Source organism: Vigna angularis, chromosome 7, assembly GCF_016808095.1.
Source record: "Vigna angularis cultivar LongXiaoDou No.4 chromosome 7, ASM1680809v1, whole genome shotgun sequence".
In the NCBI taxonomy this organism is placed as follows: Eukaryota; Viridiplantae; Streptophyta; class Magnoliopsida; order Fabales; family Fabaceae; genus Vigna; species Vigna angularis.
In genome coordinates, this window is record NC_068976.1 from 19,097,061 (window position 1) to 19,117,713 (window position 20,653).

Below are 20,653 nucleotides of genomic sequence, written 5' to 3' on the forward strand. Positions count from 1 at the left end.
TTAAGTGTTGATTATGTGGCATGCTCAAACTTGAAGTTAATGAAACGTGGCATTATAAATTAATTTTGTATTAAAAGTTATGAATGCATGATGGTGTAATAAGCTTTTTGAAAGGGCAAAGTGGGAAAAATAAAGACTTTCTACTTCTTCTTCTACCTCCACATTCTCGCTTCTGCGTTCCAAATTTCCATGGCTGTGTTTTGGTTCTTTTGAATTGGGAATGCACGAACCTTGGAGGTGGTTTCCCTTGCAGGTTGCGATTGAGATTCTGACTTAGAGGAGGTGGATAGAGATTCACAATGGTGCTCTGGATGCTTTTTGAGGGTTTCTGTTGTCGTCAGATTTGGGGGTTTTTGGGTTTTTCTGTTTTAGCTTTGCTAGTCCGGTGATGGTGGGGAGCGTAGTTTTAGTGCTTGCAGTTGGAGCGTGGAGGAGATTGAATCTTGCGATCTGGTAGAGAGGAACACGCTACTAGTTATGCGATAGTGGAGAAGACAAAGATGTCGCGGCGCACTCGCGATGATGGAAGGACCTGGTCTGAAGGTTCTCGCGACGGTGTCCATGGTAGAGGCCCGCGATGATGATTTTGCGAATTGGTTTTCTCTGTTTAGGTTTCTGCGATTTTGTGCTTTGATTGACAAAGAAGATGATGGGGGGGTGTCGCGATTCTGATGGTGGTGGCTGTGGAGGCTCGCGACTCTACAGCGGCACAAACGGTGTAGATGAACAACGGTGCGGTGGTGGGCCACGGCGAGATGAGCAAGGTGGTCGTGCTTCAACTTGTTTCAAACCGATGTTCTTCCCTACCAACACTTGCATCTACTTCAATAACAACGATTTTGTGGATGAATGATGAGGCCTATAACTCAAATTTCCCCAATTTCATTTCGACATAGCAATTGCAGAGAGAATGTATAATACCAATTCCCAACTTTGCCCTTTCTTTAATTGAATTTCCATTATGTTTAGTTAATTTTTTTAATTCAAAATTTAAAATAATAGAATTGAGTCACGTTTTTAATGACACATGTAAAAACAACACTGTCAGTTGTATGTCAGGTGATACAATCTTTAACGTCATTTGATTAATTTGACGAAAAGTCCCTATTTAATTCAACTTTACAAAAATAAAAACTTATGGAGGCATTAAACCTAATTTTTTTCCTATCCTAATATAACTGTTCAGATAAAGATAAACCTTAACCTGAATATTCTCCTATATTATGAGAAGTCCAATATCACGAGAACTCTTAAATCTTCCAATTTCAAAAACTGATACAACAACAGTTAAAACCAATATAATTGTTATTTTTATAATCATAAAATTAAATATAAATATTTTTTATAATTTAATTGTAAATATTATTTATTTATTTTGTAAGTAAATTTTTAATTAAAAAAGTAATTAAGTAAAAGCAACAGTTAAATAAAAAAATATTAAACTTAAAAAATAACTATTAAAAATATAAAATTAATAAAGTAATTATTTCAAATTAATTTTTTTTATTTAAAGGATAAAATTAAAAATGTAAAAATCAAAATAAAGAATTTCTTTATATATATATATATATATATATATATATATATATATATATTAATAAAAATACATGTGCGTAAGTTTGTTATTTTTTATGATATTAAACAAATAATCAAATTATTATTATAAAATTAAATATATGTAACTTTTATAATTTTATTGTAAATAGTTTTTATTTATTTCATAAGCTTTATAATTAAAAATGGTTAAATTTTAAAAATATAAATTGAAAAAAGCAATTAAATTTAAAAATTGATAAAATAATTATTTTAGTTTAATTTTTTATTTAAAAGGTAAATTTGAAAAACAAAGAATAATATCTTGATTAAAATGCATAAGATAGAAAATCCTTTTCAAACCAACTGATCACAACAATTATTTTATTTTGTAAATAAAATATTTTTGACATATAAACTAATTAACAACTCCCCCAAGATGTTTGCTCATAACATAACCTACAAATCTTATAAATTATATTTAAAAAATGAAAAACTAAACTGAACATTTTAAAATTGAAGGGACGAAACAACACAAAAATAAATTAAAGAATTAAAAAAAATAAAATTTAATGTTTTAAAAATAAAATGGTTAATGTTAAAATTGAAATTTAATCTTAAAAAATATAAAAATCATTTGTATTTATAGTGAAATAAACCGTTTTAAGAGGGTAAAATAAAATCTTATGAACAAAAGCAGGAAAGGGCGAAAGTGTAATTTTAAATAAAAGGTGGACCCAAATATAGGAGTTGGAAGGTCCTGGAAATACGATGACTTAATATTAGTCGTTAGAGTATAGAAGGATCTAGAATACCAAAACCCTAGCCCAGCCCTCCTACTTAACTTCACACTCCGAACATTTCTCTTGCTTCATTTCCATCTTTTGCATCTTTTGCGACTCTTTCTTTTCCTGAATCTCAAACTCCATAGAAGGCAGATCCAAAATGTCGGAGACCGAGACCTTTGCTTTTCAGGCAGAGATCAACCAGCTTCTCAGTCTTATCATCAACACCTTCTACAGCAACAAGGAGATTTTCCTTCGTGAACTCATTAGCAATGCCTCTGATGTAAGACTTTACCTCTTTGGTGTTTGTTTTCTAGTTTCTATTATTCTTAGGTTTCTGTGGTTTCTGTTTTTGTTATTGTTCTTGCATGTCTTTTTTTGTTTGGTTCTTACTGTTATTGTTCTATATTATCATTTGAAATTTCTCATGATCTTCTGGGTTTGTTTCATTTCAACCAATTTTTTGTGCAATTGTGAGATTTATAATTTGTTTACTTTTAACCCTGTATTTTATTGTGATCTCTGGTTTGATTTTGTTTATCTTGAAGATTTATGATGGTTTGGTGCTTGTTTGTTTCTTTTCCTATGAGGGCGGTTCTCATTATTTGTGTCCCTGTTCTTATTTTGTGGAGTTGTTAGTGGGGTTTTTGTTTTGGGTCATTTTTAATGGAACTAACAATCTTTATCACACCATATCAATATTCAGCAGTTTTATTTTTTCAGAAGAATTTGTTAACATTACTTGAACATTTTGAAATAACATTTTCTCAAATTGAATAATATGAAATGTATATTTTTTACTGTTGTTATTGTATTCACAATATCAACCTTATTGGGAAAATAAATTAGATTGTAAACAAAATACAATCATGAAAACAATCTTTAAACATTCTCATGGATGATTGTTAGTTCTTAATTATTTCTAAACCTATAACATTATTTTTAAATTTGACCGGAGTTTTGTTTTAATCTTGATTAGTAGTCTAAACCAATCCTCTGTGTGTCGAGGAAAATGTTAAATTTAAAAGATAAATGTTTTTTTTTGGAACAGTTTTGTTTTGAACATCATTAATATTTGTTTGTCTTCACTTGATTATTGTCCTATGTACTGTATTTCAATCATTGCTCTTTACCAAACTAGGGTGGAAATATGTATTTGTCCTTCCTTTTGAAAGGAGTGAATTGTTTGGAAGTGTCATGCGGTGTTCCCCTGTATGACCTGTATGACATCCCATTTAGGATAGTTTGCTATTCTCTTTGGGCGTTATATCTGATTTCTGGCATGTTTTACCTGTACAGGCTTTGGACAAGATTCGATTTGAGAGCCTTACTGACAAGAGCAAGCTTGATGCTCAGCCAGAGTTGTTCATCCACATTATTCCTGACAAGACCAACAACACCTTGACTATCATTGATAGTGGTGTTGGCATGACTAAGGCTGGTAAGTTACTATGCTTTGTCATTATTTATTAAATTTTTGTTCTTTTTAAGGTATTTTTTTTTTAATTCTTGTGGTTTTTATGTTCCAGATTTGGTGAACAACTTGGGTACAATTGCGAGGTCTGGGACCAAGGAGTTCATGGAAGCCCTGGCTGCAGGTGCTGATGTGAGCATGATAGGTCAGTTTGGTGTTGGTTTCTACTCGGCTTATCTTGTTGCGGAGAAAGTTATTGTTACATCAAAGCACAATGATGATGAGCAGTATGTTTGGGAATCCCAAGCTGGTGGGTCCTTCACTGTGACAAGGGATACAGATGGCGAGAGTCTTGGCAGGGGAACAAAGATAACCTTGTATCTAAAGGAAGATCAGCTTGAGTATCTTGAGGAGAGGCGTTTGAAGGACTTGATAAAGAAGCATTCTGAATTCATCAGTTATCCAATTTCTCTCTGGATTGAGAAGACTACGGAGAAGGAGATTTCTGATGATGAGGATGAGGAAGAGAAGAAGGAAGAGGAAGGCAAAGTTGAAGAAGTAGATGAAGATAAGGAGAAGGAAGAGAAGAAAAAGAAGAAAATTAAGGAGGTGTCTCATGAGTGGTCTCTGGTGAACAAACAGAAACCTATCTGGATGAGGAAACCCGAAGAGATTACCAAAGAGGAATATGCTGCTTTCTATAAGAGTCTTACCAATGATTGGGAAGAACATTTGGCTGTTAAGCACTTCTCTGTAGAGGGTCAGTTGGAGTTTAAGGCTATCCTCTTTATCCCAAAGAGGGCACCTTTTGATATCTTTGACACAAGGAAGAAGCCTAACAACATTAAACTGTATGTACGCAGAGTCTTCATCATGGACAACTGCGAGGAGTTGATTCCAGAATATCTTAGCTTTGTTAAGGGTATTGTGGATTCTGAGGACCTTCCTCTTAACATTTCTAGAGAAATGCTGCAGCAAAACAAGATTTTGAAGGTCATCCGCAAGAACTTGGTTAAGAAGTGCGTTGAGCTTTTCTTTGAAATTGCTGAGAACAAGGAAGATTATAACAAGTTCTATGAAGCCTTCTCTAAGAACCTTAAATTGGGTATCCATGAGGATTCCCAGAACAAGTCAAAGCTAGCTGAATTGCTGAGGTATCACTCAACCAAGAGCGGTGATGAGATGACTAGCCTGAAGGACTATGTTACCAGGATGAAGGAAGGACAGAGTGACATCTACTACATTACTGGTGAAAGCAGGAAAGCTGTAGAGAATTCCCCCTTCTTGGAAAGGCTGAAAAAGAAGGGATACGAGGTGCTTTTCATGGTTGATGCTATTGATGAATATGCCGTTGGTCAGCTTAAGGAATTTGAGGGAAAGAAGTTGGTGTCTGCTACTAAAGAAGGTTTGAAACTTGATGAGAGTGAGGACGAGAAGAAAAGGAAGGAAGAATTGAAGGAGAAATTTGACGGTCTTTGCAAGGTGATAAAGGATGTGTTGGGTGACAAGGTGGAGAAGGTTGTGGTGTCTGATCGTGTTGTGGATTCTCCATGCTGTCTGGTGACTGGTGAATATGGTTGGACAGCTAACATGGAAAGGATAATGAAGGCGCAGGCATTGAGGGACAGCAGCATGGCTGGATACATGTCAAGCAAGAAGACGATGGAGATTAACCCTGAGAATCCCATCATGGATGAGCTGAGGAAGCGTGCAGATGCCGACAAGAATGATAAATCTGTGAAGGATCTCGTTCTCTTGCTCTTTGAGACTGCTCTTCTAACTTCTGGATTCAGCCTTGATGATCCCAACACTTTCGGTAACAGAATTCACAGGATGCTGAAGCTTGGACTCAGCATTGACGAGGATGCCGGTGAAGCTGATGCTGACATGCCACCTCTGGAAGATGCTGATGCTGATGCTGAGGGCAGCAAGATGGAGGAAGTTGATTAAGTCTAATTCTATTATCTCTTCTTACCATTATGATTCCAGAACAATCTTTTTTATATTTAGTGTTTGTTTTTAAATTTTGTAATATTTGAACTTTTGTTAAGTGGGGTGTCATGTTAAAATTTTTGTGAGTTTTTTAATATTTTAAATATTTGATGCTTAGTATGAAAAAGTGTAGTTAGTTTTAGTAATCCTTTTAATTAGTAAATGTGTGCCTTACTAGTTACTTTTACATTTAAAATATATTTTTAAATGTAAAGTAATATATTTTTAGTTACATGTTATCCATTATTCCGTATATAGCAAATATTTGTGTTGAAATGATATTTTAAAGTTATTAGAATTGTTTTTTGTATACTAAATAATAAGTTACTTTCTACATTTTGCATTAATAAATTATTATGCCATATTAAACATTGTTTTTTATTTTAAAAATTGTCTTTACTTTTATCGAACAAGTTTTTTCTTGTCTTTTTCTGTAAGGTAAGGTTCGAGGAAAATATTATTTTGAGAAAGATTTACATTTTAAGGATTATTTGGTTTGGAATTAATTTTTAAAATATGTATTAATTTATTAAAAGGTTAGATATCAATCTTTTTATTCATCAATTTTTTTCAAATATAACTTTTTCATTCTATATATATATAAATTTAATATCTTTGAACATTTAGTTTTTTTCTCGTTTACTAATAGAAAATGATTCAAAATTGTGCATTTTTATTTTATACATTAATTCACTAATTCTAATTTTTATAAATAGACGTGAATAAACCATAATCTTTTAATATGAAAATAATTCTTTATGCCAAATATTTCTTATTTTTTGTGCACAACTATTAAGTGTACTATTTTTTATACTTTTTAAATTTGATTTATGGGAGTTTCCATGAATTAACTTTAATTAAAAAGAAGTTTTCAAATATTTGAAAAGTGAAAGGAATTTTGAAATTGTTTTGATCATCACAAAAATAATGTTAAAGAATAGGACAATAAAGGTGAACTAAACATGTCTTTTTTTAATGATAGAAAGATTGTTATTTTGGTACCAAAGAATAAATATATTATGGGAATCATATTTTGATGAAAGGTTGGACAAATATTTGTAAAAAGAAAATAAGCAGGTGTATGTGGGATTGAATATAAGAGAAGAAGAAATTATAAGAGACAAATAAAATATGTTCTTTTTAGTATTAAATTTTTCAAAATATGATATTTAATTATCTGGAGTATTTACAGGATGTGTAAGTGAAAGAAGTAGAATAAAAATTGTTTTTAGTATTGAATTATTGTTAATATTATATTTCTTTTTATTTTTTATGTTTAAAGAAATTATTTCATAAATATTTGAACGATTTTAAAGACAAACATTCCCTCTTTAATGAGAATGAAAATAAAATAATAAAATACAAATTTGCAAAATGTACCAAAAATTAAAAAATATATATATTTAATATGAAAGCACTGCACTTGTTAAACCTATAAAGAAAAATGTATAATGAATGAAGTACAAAATAAATTTGATAGACCAGAATGGAAATTTGGGGGAGAAGAATGGTGGTGGAATAAGCCTTTGCTCACATTTCAATCTAAACAAGAAATAAAGAAAAAAAAGAATCATGCGTTTCGAATTCAAAATTTTGAAAAAAAAGACTTTTCTTTATACATTCCAGAATATGACTTTTTTTTTATACATTTTGAAAAAGGAAATTATTTTTAGATTTGAAAATACATTTGAAAACACCTATATTTTTGTATTTTGAAAAGATATATTTTGGATTTTATTTTAAATTTTGGATTGGTATATCAGAATATATAACAAATTTCGAAATCAAGTGTTCCGAAAAGTAATTTTGGTTTCAAAAATATCTTTTTAGAACATTTATTTCCAAAATTTCTTTCTATGATATATAAATTTTTATTATATTTTTAATGAGAAAAAGTTTGGAGAGTGTCACCTTTGTGGGTGTGTGAAAAGAAAGACGGGAAGGTGCAAGAAGAAACATAGCCTTAACCCCACGCTAATAAGGGTCCACCCAAATATGTGTCTGACTGATCTAAAACTAAATTTTGATGGTGAAATAATAGTTGGAGAAACTAGGTAGTATGATGAAAATTGAAAATGAACAGAAATTAGAAAACCTAGAAAGAGTAATGAATCAAGTCTGAACCCCGAAAAGTTAATGGACATAACTGGTTGCATCATGTTACTAGGTAATCGTTACATAAACTCACCTAAACTAACTCTGACTACTCTTTCAAGTTATTCAATTAGCAAGTTCTTAGGTAATTTTTCTCATCAAGTTTATTTTTACAGGTTTAAGTCACTTTAATAGCATAAGTAATAAAAATCACTGTATAAAACTATATCAAAGTGCTAAAAAATTACAAAGAAAAATATAGTATAGACAAAATCAGTCTCGTTAGACGAGTGATTTACTCATTAAACGAGATCATAATTCACAAAGTTAAAGATGCAGGAAAACTTCATTCATTGGGAGAGTGTATCTTTCATTAAGCGATATTATTTTAATTGAAAGTCAAATAAGCAAAGTTGTCTTATTCACTATGCGAGATAAAACTCGTTGGATGATTCATGAAAATCTCCCATTATCTTATTTGTTGAGTTAGCGAGACACTCACTCAACAATTTTTGGAGAATTTTCTTCCAATGCTCACTTGTTGGTAGAGCCATGGTGTTGTTCAAGAAAAAAGTGGTTTTTATTTAAGATATTTTAGGTGTTTATGAGGATAATTAATATATGAAATGTTTTAATAAGTGGATTGGATTACGAAATTATTAAGTATGAAAGGAAAAGATTGTAATGTAAAAATTGTATTAAATTATAAATGCTTTGATATATAGATTTATGTTGTAATGAAAGTAGAAATACTTTGTAAGATAAAAGTTGTTTACTCTTGTGTGTTGTGGTATATTGAATGATGATTATATGAGGGGTTATCTAGACTCTACTAAGTATTATAATTCACATAAAAGAAGATATTTAGGTAGTGTGAGTCAAATATTTGTATGATGAAAATTGATATAAAAGATAACTTTTCTGGCATGTCATGATGAACTAACCTTGTTATATGGAATGTCCTTAGGTCTATCATGTGACTAGGTAAAGCCCTGATATCATATACCAAAATCTATTGCGATCCATATAATAGGTGTAAAATCTCAAAGTCTATTCAACGTACAAAAATCCTCCAAAGGTAGAACTTGTAGTTGATCTAAATATATATGTGTAACTCATGAATTGATTGTGAATGCTTGCTATGTTAATTCTTTTTAAATATTTATAAGTCTATTTCATTTTAAATATACTAACTTATCTTGGTTGTGGTTATGTCTCTATCTATTATGATTGTGTGTTATACACGGGAGAAGAAGATAGTAAATATGTGTGACATCAACAATGAAATCATCATAAGAGACCATAAATATTTGGAAGCTACTTGTGTATTTTATTTTATAATTATAGAATTTTTATTCCTTTAATAAAGACTTTGTTTTGAAAAAACTTTTTTCACCCTCTAATACTTAGACCATACATATGTAGTTGATACGATTTAACACTAATTATAGAATACTTTAAACCAGTACACCAATTTTACTACTATTATAATTGTTTAACTGCTCTTACCTAAATTGTAAGTCACTCTCAACAAGTGTTCCACTACCTCTAAAGATATTTACTCATATAAAACTTATTTGTACGTAAGAAAATTAACTATCTAATCACACTCTAACAATCTTAATAAAATAAGTCCCTAAATATCTCCTATCAATATATCATTTATTTATTTGAATTTTTTTTTTAAATAATATAATTTATTTCAATGAAAAATAAGAATTTGAAAATAATATCTTAAACAACTAAATTAATAAAATTTGAAGTTTAACTATTAAATATTTTTTAAATATTTAAGTTTAATTAATATTATTTTTGGTAAATTTTTTTTGTTAAATATTATATCTTAAAATAAATATTTTGAAATAAAATTTTATGTTAAAAGGAAATTCAATTATTTATTAGAATATAAATTTAAGATATTTTACTTTATCCAAATAAGTACTTAAAAAATAAAGTGAATTTAATTATAAAAAATTTAAACATAGTACATTTTAATATTTTGAAATTATTGAAATTTTTCATACAAACAATGCAATTAATTATAAAAAAAACAACATAATAATAATCATAAGTCAGTAAACATATATTTTTAAAGAAAAAAACATTAATCAAGATATCAAAATACTTTACAGTACTGTTTCCTTTAGATTTTTAAAGTTATATACTTTTATAAATGTATTGTCAAATTTATAAAATTGTATACAAATTATATTATTAAACAATAATTTGTAGGAATGTTAACAAAATTTTATATTATTGAGAATTTTAAAATTATGCATAAATAAAAATTACATATTTAAAATTTGAAAAATAATAAGATTATTATCATTTAGTACCTTCGCGATCCTAAATGCATCAATTAAATTTTGTGAGTTCTCAAGTTGGAAATTTAAATATAAATAAAATTACTAATAATTTAAATGATAGTACCATTATAAAATTACTGTCTTTTAATATATCTCATAAAGTGACTTAAATATTTTTATTCTTCAATTGAAAAGAAGAATGTTTATATTTTTTATACTCTAATATAATGATTCTTTGGTATTCTTTTATGTCTCTAAAATAACAATTAGATATGAAATTTAAACGAAACCAAACTTATCATAAAACATTATTTTATGTTGCTAAATTTTAATTCCAAACTTAAAAATCAAGGAGAATTCGATTCATTTTTTTATTATCCTAACATAACGCTAACAATTTTCTTTCTATATAAAAAAACAAATAATTTTGACATAAATGATTACTTGATTTGGAAAACATAAGTTAGAAAGTCAAATTGATAATAAGAAAGGTGAAAAAAATAATATAAAAACAAAGTCTCCATGATGTTCTTTGTAAATTCATAAAATTTAAAATAATATTTCCTATACACTTGGGTGCATATATATGCATTCAAATTCATTTCAAATTATTGTTTGGTGGAAAGATATAGGAAGAAAACCAGAATTAAAATTTAATTTGTTTAATTTTTGGTACAAACAATATTATGAATCCTAATTCCTGAATATGGAAGAAAATATCAGTTGCAACCCAACCAATCACTACAATTATATTATCTTTTAAATGAAATATTATGATCATATAAATTAATTTACAAATCACATAAAAATGTTCAGGCATAACATAACATATAAGTGATATTTTTCTAACCTGCAGTTGGAAAAGATTAAAATAAATTATTTTAAAAATTTTAAAAACCAAATTTAACATTTTTAAATTGAAGGGACTAAACAAATACAAAAATGAATTAAAGAATTAAAAAAAATGTAAAATTGAAGCTTTTAAAAGTAAGAGGTTAGTATAACATTTTTTAAGGTTAAATTTGAAATTAAAATAAGATAAGAGTGAATTTAATTTGTATTTTGTACTATTGAAATAAACCATTTTAATTCATAAAAATAAACTAGGGAAGTGGGTCCGGTAAATATGACGACTAAACATGGGTAGTTAGAGATTAGAAGGATCTAGAAGACCAAAACCCTAGCGAGCACTCCTACTTAAATTCACACGGCTACTGCTTCCTTGCTCCATTTCCTTCTTTTGCATCTTCCATTCTCTCTTTTCCTGAATCTCAAACTCCATAGAAGGCAGATCCAAAATGTCCGAGACCGAGACGTTCGCTTTTCAGGCGGAGATCAACCAGCTTCTCAGTCTTATCATCAACACCTTCTACAGCAACAAGGAGATTTTCCTTCGTGAACTTATTAGCAATGCCTCGGATGTAAGATTTTTCTCTGTTCTTGTGCTGTTTCTGATGTTTATTATTCTTGTTTGGTTTGCATCATCTTATGTTTTAGTTTCTATCATTTTTGACTCTGTGTTTTTTGTTGTTGTGATCTGTGATAGTTTTATGTCATTGTTTGAACTTCTTCTGTTATAAAGTCTACTGGATTTATTATATTGAAACTCTTGATCCATTAATTGTTATTTCTGTGATTTGCGGGCATATGATGATTTACTTCATTGTGATAATGTGTTTTCAGTTGTTGTTTCATGTTAGAGTTGTTGCTTCATGGTAAAGCCATGTTGTTTCATGGTAACCATGCCGATAATTCTTTTTATTGTTACTGTTGTTGAAACCCTAAACCCTAATTAGAAAACTATTGTTAATGGGTTTCATTCACCTTTTTTTTGTGTTCTGTGCCTGTGAGTATATTTTTTGTTTGGTTCATTGCATGTCAATTTTTTACAGTTGGTATATTTGTAAAATAAATAATTATATTGTAAGCTAAATACAATCCTAATTTGAAACAACCTTTAGGAGACATTCTCGTATATAATTCTTAATTATTTCGAAATGTATAGCTTTGCATTTTTATTCTCGTTCTGAACCAAATCCTTAGGGTTATATATGATTTCTGTTTACTGTTCTTTTTTGGGGGTATATTTGATTTCTGTTTGCTGTTCGTTTTTGGTGTTATATCTGATTTCTGGCATGTGTTTACCTGTACAGGCTTTGGACAAGATTCGATTTGAGAGCCTTACTGACAAGAGCAAGCTCGATGCTCAGCCAGAGTTGTTCATCCACATTATTCCTGACAAGACCAACAACACATTGACTATCATTGATAGTGGTGTTGGCATGACTAAGGCTGGTAAGTTACTATGCTTTGTCATTATTTATTAAATTTTTGTTCTTTTAAGGTATTTTTTTTTAATTCTTGTGGTTTTTATGTTCCAGATTTGGTGAACAACTTGGGTACAATTGCGAGGTCTGGGACCAAGGAGTTCATGGAAGCCCTGGCTGCAGGTGCTGATGTGAGCATGATAGGTCAGTTTGGTGTTGGTTTCTACTCTGCTTATCTTGTTGCCGAGAAGGTTATTGTTACATCAAAGCACAATGATGATGAGCAGTATGTTTGGGAATCCCAAGCTGGTGGGTCCTTCACTGTGACAAGGGATACAGATGGCGAGAGTCTTGGCAGGGGAACAAAGATAATCTTGTATCTAAAGGAAGATCAGCTTGAGTATCTTGAAGAGCGTCGTTTGAAGGACTTGATAAAGAAGCATTCTGAATTCATCAGTTATCCAATTTCTCTCTGGATTGAGAAGACTACGGAGAAGGAGATTTCTGATGATGAGGATGAGGAAGAGAAGAAGGAAGAGGAGGGCAAGGTTGAAGAAGTGGATGAAGATAAGGAGAAGGAAGAGAAAAAAAAGAAGAAAATTAAGGAGGTGTCTCATGAGTGGTCTCTGGTGAACAAACAGAAGCCTATCTGGATGAGGAAACCGGAAGAGATTACAAAAGAGGAATATGCTGCTTTCTATAAGAGTCTTACCAATGATTGGGAAGAACATTTGGCTGTTAAGCACTTCTCTGTAGAGGGTCAGTTGGAGTTTAAGGCTATCCTCTTTATCCCAAAGAGGGCACCTTTTGATATCTTTGACACAAGGAAGAAGCCTAACAACATTAAACTGTATGTACGCAGAGTCTTCATCATGGACAACTGCGAGGAGTTGATTCCAGAATATCTTAGCTTTGTTAAGGGTATTGTGGATTCTGAGGACCTTCCTCTTAACATTTCTAGAGAAATGCTGCAGCAAAACAAGATTTTGAAGGTCATCCGCAAGAACTTGGTTAAGAAGTGCGTTGAGCTTTTCTTTGAAATTGCTGAGAACAAGGAAGATTATAACAAGTTCTATGAAGCCTTCTCTAAGAACCTTAAATTGGGTATCCATGAGGATTCCCAGAACAAGTCAAAGCTAGCTGAATTGCTGAGGTATCACTCAACCAAGAGCGGTGATGAGATGACTAGCCTGAAGGACTATGTTACCAGGATGAAGGAAGGACAGAGTGACATCTACTACATTACTGGTGAAAGCAGGAAAGCTGTAGAGAATTCCCCCTTCTTGGAAAGGCTGAAAAAGAAGGGATATGAGGTGCTTTTCATGGTTGATGCTATTGATGAATACGCCGTTGGTCAGCTTAAGGAATTTGAGGGAAAGAAGTTGGTGTCTGCTACCAAAGAAGGGCTAAAACTTGATGAGAGTGAAGACGAGAAGAAAAGGAAGGAAGAATTGAAGGAGAAATTTGACGGTCTTTGCAAGGTGATAAAGGATGTGTTGGGTGACAAGGTGGAGAAGGTTGTGGTGTCTGATCGTGTTGTGGATTCTCCATGCTGTCTGGTGACTGGTGAATATGGTTGGACAGCTAACATGGAAAGGATAATGAAGGCGCAGGCATTGAGGGACAGCAGTATGGCTGGATACATGTCAAGCAAGAAGACGATGGAGATTAACCCTGAGAATCCCATCATGGATGAGCTGAGGAAGCGTGCAGATGCCGACAAGAATGATAAATCTGTGAAGGATCTCGTTCTCTTGCTCTTTGAGACTGCTCTTCTAACTTCTGGATTCAGCCTTGATGATCCCAACACTTTCGGTAACAGAATTCACAGGATGCTGAAGCTTGGACTCAGCATTGACGAAGATGCCGGTGAAGCTGATGCTGACATGCCACCTCTGGAAGATGCTGATGCTGATGCTGAGGGCAGCAAGATGGAGGAAGTTGATTAAATCTAACTCTATTGTCTCTTTTCACTATTGTGATTCCAGAACAATCTTTTTTATATTTAGTGTTTGTTTTTAAATTTTGTAATATTTCAACTTTTGTCAGGTTTCATTTTGTCAGTTTGTTTTGAGTTGTCTTATATCTCAAATATTTATCAGGATGGAGGGAGTCGATTGAATCAAACTCTATTTTCTTTTAGAAATTGTGATTGCAGAGCTTTTTCTTATGTCAAACTTTTTACTATGAAAAAAATGAAATTTGAAATATAGTTAAAAATGTAAAATATATAGCGGAATTGTATGTTTTGTTTTTCTCCTTATAAGCTTTGTAACTTTTTTAATTTTTAATTTTATTTTTTATTTTAACATCTTAAACATTTTGTTTTTGCATTTTACATAAATAAATTATGATACTGTATTTGTGGAATTTTATTTTCATTTTTATAATTATAGTTCGACTTTTCACACATCAACCCGTTTTTCAAGTAAAATCTTCCTTCTACCCCTAATATCAGAAAATGACTTTTAAATCTAATCATTGATTCCACTATAATTAGAATACCAATTTCTTATAATATGTTAATAATTATCCTGAAATTGTTTGATTTATTATTATTTGATGAAGAATTTAAAATCTACTTAAACCTTAATAATGAAATAAAAGAAAATGACAAGAATTTTCATTAGCCTAATCTAAAAAAAATGCTTAAGTAAGAGGAGAACCATGATTGGAAAGATAAAAAGAGTGTTATTTTGATCCAATAAAAGAAAAATAGTAGTATATTATTATACTATACAAGCTTGGTCAAGTAAAAGAGAAAAAAGTAAGAAACGTATACACATAGTTGATTATAAGATGAGAGTTGTTTCCATTGAAACATTTGATGTAAATATGAGAAGAAGCCATGGACGATTTCACTGTGGTTGGAGTGAGGGTTTGAAGTCCCTTGCAGACAAAGCAGAGTTTGTATGACGCATTGCAGCACGGTGGTGGCGACACCTGAAGGAGCCAGCATGTGTGGTGGGTGAGCAGAGACAATCTCTCTTCTCACTACAAGACCTCTTCAATGCGCATTCACTTGTCGGTGAATCAGACTCATTTACTTTCAAACCTGGGATTTCTACTTCTGTTCCATTCACATGCTTTACTTTGATGCAATTTTCCTTTTCCATAACCTTTCCCTCCATCCCTTTCCTATCCATTTTCATTCAATCAACAATTTACCAACAATTACATGTGTCAGATGCTAACAATATCCTATGATTTGTGTCTAAGAACATGCATGGAGGAGATAATAAAAGAAGACTTAATTACCTCATTATTGTACTTTTATCTTAATTTTTTATTAGAAATAATTCAAATATGGCTTTAATTTCCATTAAACAAAATTAGATGTTATATAAAAAAAATCCATAATAATTCACATAAATGGTTGGATTCAATGGAAAGATACACTATCAATAAGATGTGAACTTAATTACATAAAAAATAGACATTATTTTTTACTCAAAATTTTAAAATAATGAATTAATAAATCTTTAATTTTATATAATGTTCTACTTTCTTATTTTTATTCAAACCTCACACTTAGAATTTTAACATAAATGTCCATCATTATGTCATGATTTTATTTGAATTTGAGTTATATGGTATATGATATGCTAATGAGTTAACCCGTAATTATGCTGCATGACAAGATGTATTTACATTTTGTAAATGTTGAAGGCAATAGTGAAGGAAATGTAGAAAGAATACCTAGATAATCGAGAAGGTTTCCAGAAAATATGATGTTCTTCCGTGGATGGATTGCTTGTTTGACAAAAGGGTGTGATTAATTGTCTGCAAAAAAAAAGAAGAGAAAAATGATCCCTAAACGAAGATTCGGATAAACTTAATGACAAGTCGCTAACCAATTAAATGTTGTTTAAAAAATGTGTGGTGTTTACTCTCTCAACAATTTATGGCCACAAGTTCTCAAAATGCTCTGTTTCCATTTTTCTTCTCGACCTAGTTGGACATGAACAATCAAATTTCTAATAATTTCACACCTTCTTAACCTCTTTCTAACTTTCTTTATTTTGACCCACCCATTTTGCTTCTCCATTTTGCCACACGTTCAGTCTTAAATTTACCTCATTATTCTGTCTTCCATTTCCATTTTGAAAGCTATTTTAGGTAATTTTACACTAAGAAATAATAATAATAACATCATTTGAACAAGTTTATTTAGCTGTTGATTTTATTTTACTATATTATATGTGCAAATAAATCATATTTGTTCATTTTTGTGAACCCTCACCACCATTGCAAAATGAAGTAAGCATATAATAATAATAGTAGAATTTTGTTGAAGTTAAAGAAACAAATCCCACAACAGGGCCATTAGAAATAGAAAATGATTTATGGGCACCCCATATCTAATTAAAACCAATAAGAGAAAGTATTAATAAAATGTTTTAAGTCCTAAGTTTTTGATCAATCATTACTCATCCAAAAGTTATAGTAGATAAAAAAGTAATAGGAGAACATAACTATGACAACAAGTAGGGAAGAAATATATTATTTGCTTTATTTTTTCCCCTATAGGATGCTTGTCTCACAATATTTTCATATGGCAATAAAAGAACTCCATTAATTTGAAAGACTATGGGATTCATCACCTACAACCAAGTATATATATAGTATAGTTTTGGCCACTGGTGAGCTATTCTGTACAAATGTAACCTCACTCAAGTGACCATTGTAAAGTAGTATAAAAGACCAAAAACTAAGGAGAAAAAAAAGGAAAAAGAGAGGGTAATATCAGCAGTATACATGTGAACAAATAAGATTAATCCTTTTGACTGTTGTTTAAGCTATTTCTACATCTCCAATCCTTGCTTGCAAAGAGGACAACATGATGTAATTTTTAGCCATTGATCCACACATTTTAGATGGAACACATGGGAACAGGGCAATTGTCTAACTTCCTCTTTGTCTTTATACTTGGTTAAGCAGATACAACATTCCTGTAAGCACATCAGAACACAAACAAATCTGTCAGTTCAGTTGATTTGGAAATATGACAGATCTTGAAATAAATGGAACTTAAAAGCATATATCCAAACTGAGGATAACAATTATATGCTACTACTATCAGGAACGGCTCAAGGATTTTGAAGGCCTAAATCAAACTCAAGAATGAAACTTTTTACTACTTTTTTTTCTTCGTGTTTTTAGACCTAATCTTGAACCTTTTGGGTCTATGGAAGAGGAGGTTCGCCGGATAGACACAATATCAATGAGATTTAAGCTCAATCACATAAGAGATTGATATCATTCTGTATCCAAAATCTTAAGACAATGAGTTAATGGATCTTCAACTTTATATTATGCTCTATTTTCTTATTTCTATCAAATGTCGGACTTAGACTTAAAATCTAACGTAGAACTTAAACTTACACTTAAAATCCTAACAGAGCCGACCTCTCTACTACTCACACAATCGGTGGCTAGCCATTGAAGTGCATAACTTGGTTTTAATTTATAAGAAAAGTTAAACTTTTTCTCTAAAATTGTTTATAGAAAAGAATAATTTATATGTAATAGTGGTATTACTTACTTGGTCTTCATCAATCAGTTTTTCACTCCCATCAGAGTCATTTCCAAGCTCTAACTTTGCACGACCTTCTTTATGTCTCCAGCTTGGAAGCTGTGAAATTTGATCATCAGAAGCTCCTTTATCAAAAGAGGCTATATTCATGTTGTAGCCAAGGAGGGTGCTGATGAGAGGCACAAAACAGCACAGCAGCAGAAACAGTAGAAAAGGGAAAGAGTAGCACACTGCATTCCAAGCAAGAAGAGTGATGCAGAGCACATGCAGTTTTGGAGCTTGTTGAAAAGATCCAAAACGTGAGTCAAAAACCCAAACATTTCCCATCACAAACCATATGGCAAAGAAAAGCTCCAGCGAAGTCCGACATCTGTTCATCAAGTGTGACATCCTGTACACACTGACCAATACAGTGCAAAGTAAATTAAAATTACAGTTTCAAATTTCAACCATGAAAAAGTTGCATGGCTCCAACTAAACTACCAAGAACTTGCTGTCTGATTAAATTTTAGTAAATGACTTTGCAATACAAATAGCTTTTACAACTTTTTTGGCTACTATTTGGTACTGTTAATCAATAGATATGCTTTTTCATCAGCCAGAATTTATATTTTGATAGAAAAAAGTTGGTAACATGGTAACACTTGTATATTAGTTTTGTTTTTTTCATTTTTCATTTGATTTATATCCTTAATCAGATAGAAAAGAATGAAATAAGCAAAAGATTATGATCTGTCAAAAGCAAATGCCACGAACTGATCATAGTGAGAAAGGTATGTTGGGGTATTGGATTCTTCCAATCTCTTTTTAAAGGGATAAACTAAAATTACTGTTACTTGAAACATGGTATTTTCCTATTTTCAACAACCCTATACATGTGTCAAAATATCAAAGTTCATAGCCAACTCAAAGAGAGCAACTTTTCTTTTTATCAAACAGTAATTTTTCAAACAACAGAACGATGGTATCAAACTTTTCTAGCCAATTTTAAAGCATACTCATGGCATTAGTTCACTGCAATATAGTCAATAAATACAATTACCCATGATCAGTAACAATAAAATTGACAGAAAAAAGTTGAAGAAGGTTGAATTGCACAGCATACCTGGTTTCTTCATGGTTTCTCTGCTGTTCTATATCAGAAAGGCCTTGCGTGAGATAAGTTTGACGATAGCGCCCGTAAAGTAGCAGCAGATTAAGAACAACACCAATATCATAACCAGAAATCCAAATCCTCATAGGCCAAATAGGTCTCTCCCTCTTGGAAATGGCCAAGGTGAATGTTGTAATAGTTATTTGAACAACCAAGGCAATAAACTCCAGCATCATCCAAGTGCTAGAATTGAAAGGGTTGGAGCCAAGATTGGACCTTGATCCATTTTGGTAATGAAAAACTCTTCTCAAAAAGGTAAACCATCTTGCTCTAGATATTCTCATGGCCACCCGAACCAAGAAGGAAGGAGGGGTGACACGTGGAGGCCTATTTCGAGCACTAGCAATTCTGTCTTCTGTGACAGAATTTGAAGAAAATGGAACCATGCTAAAGTCTTGTTGTTGATGAAGGAAGCACCTAGAATTCATTGAAAAAATGTCTTCTTTTGCCCCGTTTGTGCAGAGAATTTGTCCAAGGCGTGTAGCAGAGAGAGATCAAATAATTGACTCCAACATCAATATTTCTTAAAAGCACAGCTTTGCATCAAAAGAACTTGAAATTGAAGCACCCCAATAGCCAACTTTGAAGAATAGAATTAGTACCTTGATCATTGGAAGATCTTTTCTGGGTCTGCACAAACTCTTAGCAACAGAATCAAACCAATCTTCAGCTGCATGATCCTTTCAGTAACCACATACTATATAAGAAAAACATGAAATAGGAGATGTAGCTGATGAAGTGTTTACAGAAGATGATGAAGGGAAGATTGGTGTGAAGGATTTGTCAAGAAGGTGAGGTTGTGTTTCAGAGGGTGACCAAGAATCAAACTGCTGAGGTTTGCTTTGATTCAAAGGGAATCACAAGGTTTGGAGGGAAGTTAACCGTTGGCCAACTTCCTCTAGGCTTTATTTTATATGAAGACAACCTCACAAAACAATTGCACTCCAATTTCTCCTCTTTCTTCTTTCCTTCTAACCTTACTTTTTGTTTTAGTTTTGATGGCACAACCTGAAACAAATATATCTTAGTTCCTTAAGAACATCAAATTTGTTTTTTTTTCCTTAGTTTTATATATTAATTTTAAATTAGATAAACCCGACAAAGATTCATTTATCGCGACGTTTTTTTATCAGTTGATAGAGTTAATGTGATAAACTTGAACCATTAAATAACTAACTGCACTTCACCGTAAAGTTTTCAAGAACTGTAATAAGAGAGTGATGAAGGAATTATCGTATCATAAGTTTTTCGGTGGAGTAGAAATGTTATCGGCAGAAAACACTGTAACGTTAAAGTCAAAGTCAGTATTATTTAAAATACATAGTAAAAGTAATAAATTATTTTTATATTAAATCTGTATTGATAGATTTTGAATTTATGATTAAATTACGAGAAACAATAATAATTTTATTTAAAATTGTTATAATTATTTTTAGTACTATTTCTATTTTGTCTATAATTTGACTGACCGATTCATCGACCGTTTTATATGAGATTAAAATTTGTTAATCTCTCTATGACAGGATGGTCTAGAATAAGAAATTGGATAATATAAATTCAATTTTGATAATAA

General features: G+C 31.3%; 3 protein-coding genes across 3 annotated transcripts; 2 read left to right on the forward strand and 1 right to left on the reverse strand.

Moving 5' to 3' along the window:
* The first annotated feature begins 2,317 nt into the window (after positions 1–2,317).
* Positions 2,318–5,851, forward strand: LOC108338151 (heat shock cognate protein 80). The gene is made up of 3 exons (XM_017574883.2): positions 2,318–2,601; positions 3,618–3,759; positions 3,848–5,851. The coding sequence occupies exons 1-3, from the start codon at positions 2,479–2,481 to the stop codon at positions 5,680–5,682; spliced, it is 2,100 nt and encodes a 699-aa protein (XP_017430372.1). The 5' UTR covers positions 2,318–2,478; the 3' UTR covers positions 5,683–5,851.
* Positions 5,852–11,285: 5,434 nt separating this feature from the next.
* LOC108338159 (heat shock cognate protein 80) lies at positions 11,286–14,537 on the forward strand. Its single transcript, XM_017574895.2, has 3 exons — positions 11,286–11,545; positions 12,278–12,419; positions 12,506–14,537. Exons 1-3 carry the CDS (start codon positions 11,423–11,425, stop codon positions 14,338–14,340), a joined length of 2,100 nt encoding a protein of 699 aa, XP_017430384.2. The 5' UTR covers positions 11,286–11,422; the 3' UTR covers positions 14,341–14,537.
* A 2,402-nt stretch (positions 14,538–16,939) lies between these two features.
* On the reverse strand, positions 16,940–20,088 carry LOC108337378 (E3 ubiquitin-protein ligase At4g11680-like). Its single transcript, XM_017573901.2, has 3 exons — positions 19,033–20,088; positions 17,937–18,327; positions 16,940–17,343 (listed from the first exon to the last, which is right to left on the reverse strand). The coding sequence occupies exons 1-3, from the start codon at positions 19,506–19,508 to the stop codon at positions 17,197–17,199; spliced, it is 1,014 nt and encodes a 337-aa protein (XP_017429390.1). The 5' UTR covers positions 19,509–20,088; the 3' UTR covers positions 16,940–17,196.
* Positions 20,089–20,653: the final 565 nt, after the last annotated feature.

Bases quoted from the DNA above. Each gene is read 5' to 3' on its own strand.
- LOC108338151 (XM_017574883.2), top strand. From the start codon at position 2,479: ATGTCGGAGACCGAGACCTTTGCTTTTCAGGCAGAGATCAACCAGCTT. The intron at 2,602-3,617 runs GTAAGACTTTAC...TTACCTGTACAG, and splicing joins TCATTAGCAATGCCTCTGAT to GCTTTGGACAAGATTCGATT. The intron at 3,760-3,847 runs GTAAGTTACTAT...TTTATGTTCCAG, and splicing joins TGTTGGCATGACTAAGGCTG to ATTTGGTGAACAACTTGGGT.
- LOC108338159 (XM_017574895.2), top strand. From the start codon at position 11,423: ATGTCCGAGACCGAGACGTTCGCTTTTCAGGCGGAGATCAACCAGCTT. The intron at 11,546-12,277 runs GTAAGATTTTTC...TTACCTGTACAG, and splicing joins TTATTAGCAATGCCTCGGAT to GCTTTGGACAAGATTCGATT. The intron at 12,420-12,505 runs GTAAGTTACTAT...TTTATGTTCCAG, and splicing joins TGTTGGCATGACTAAGGCTG to ATTTGGTGAACAACTTGGGT.
- LOC108337378 (XM_017573901.2), bottom strand. From the start codon at position 19,508: ATGAATTCTAGGTGCTTCCTTCATCAACAACAAGACTTTAGCATGGTT. The intron at 18,328-19,032 runs GTATGCTGTGCA...TGTATTGGTCAG, and splicing joins AGAAACCATGAAGAAACCAG to TGTGTACAGGATGTCACACT. The intron at 17,344-17,936 runs GTAAGTAATACC...ATGTGCTTACAG, and splicing joins AACTGATTGATGAAGACCAA to GAATGTTGTATCTGCTTAAC.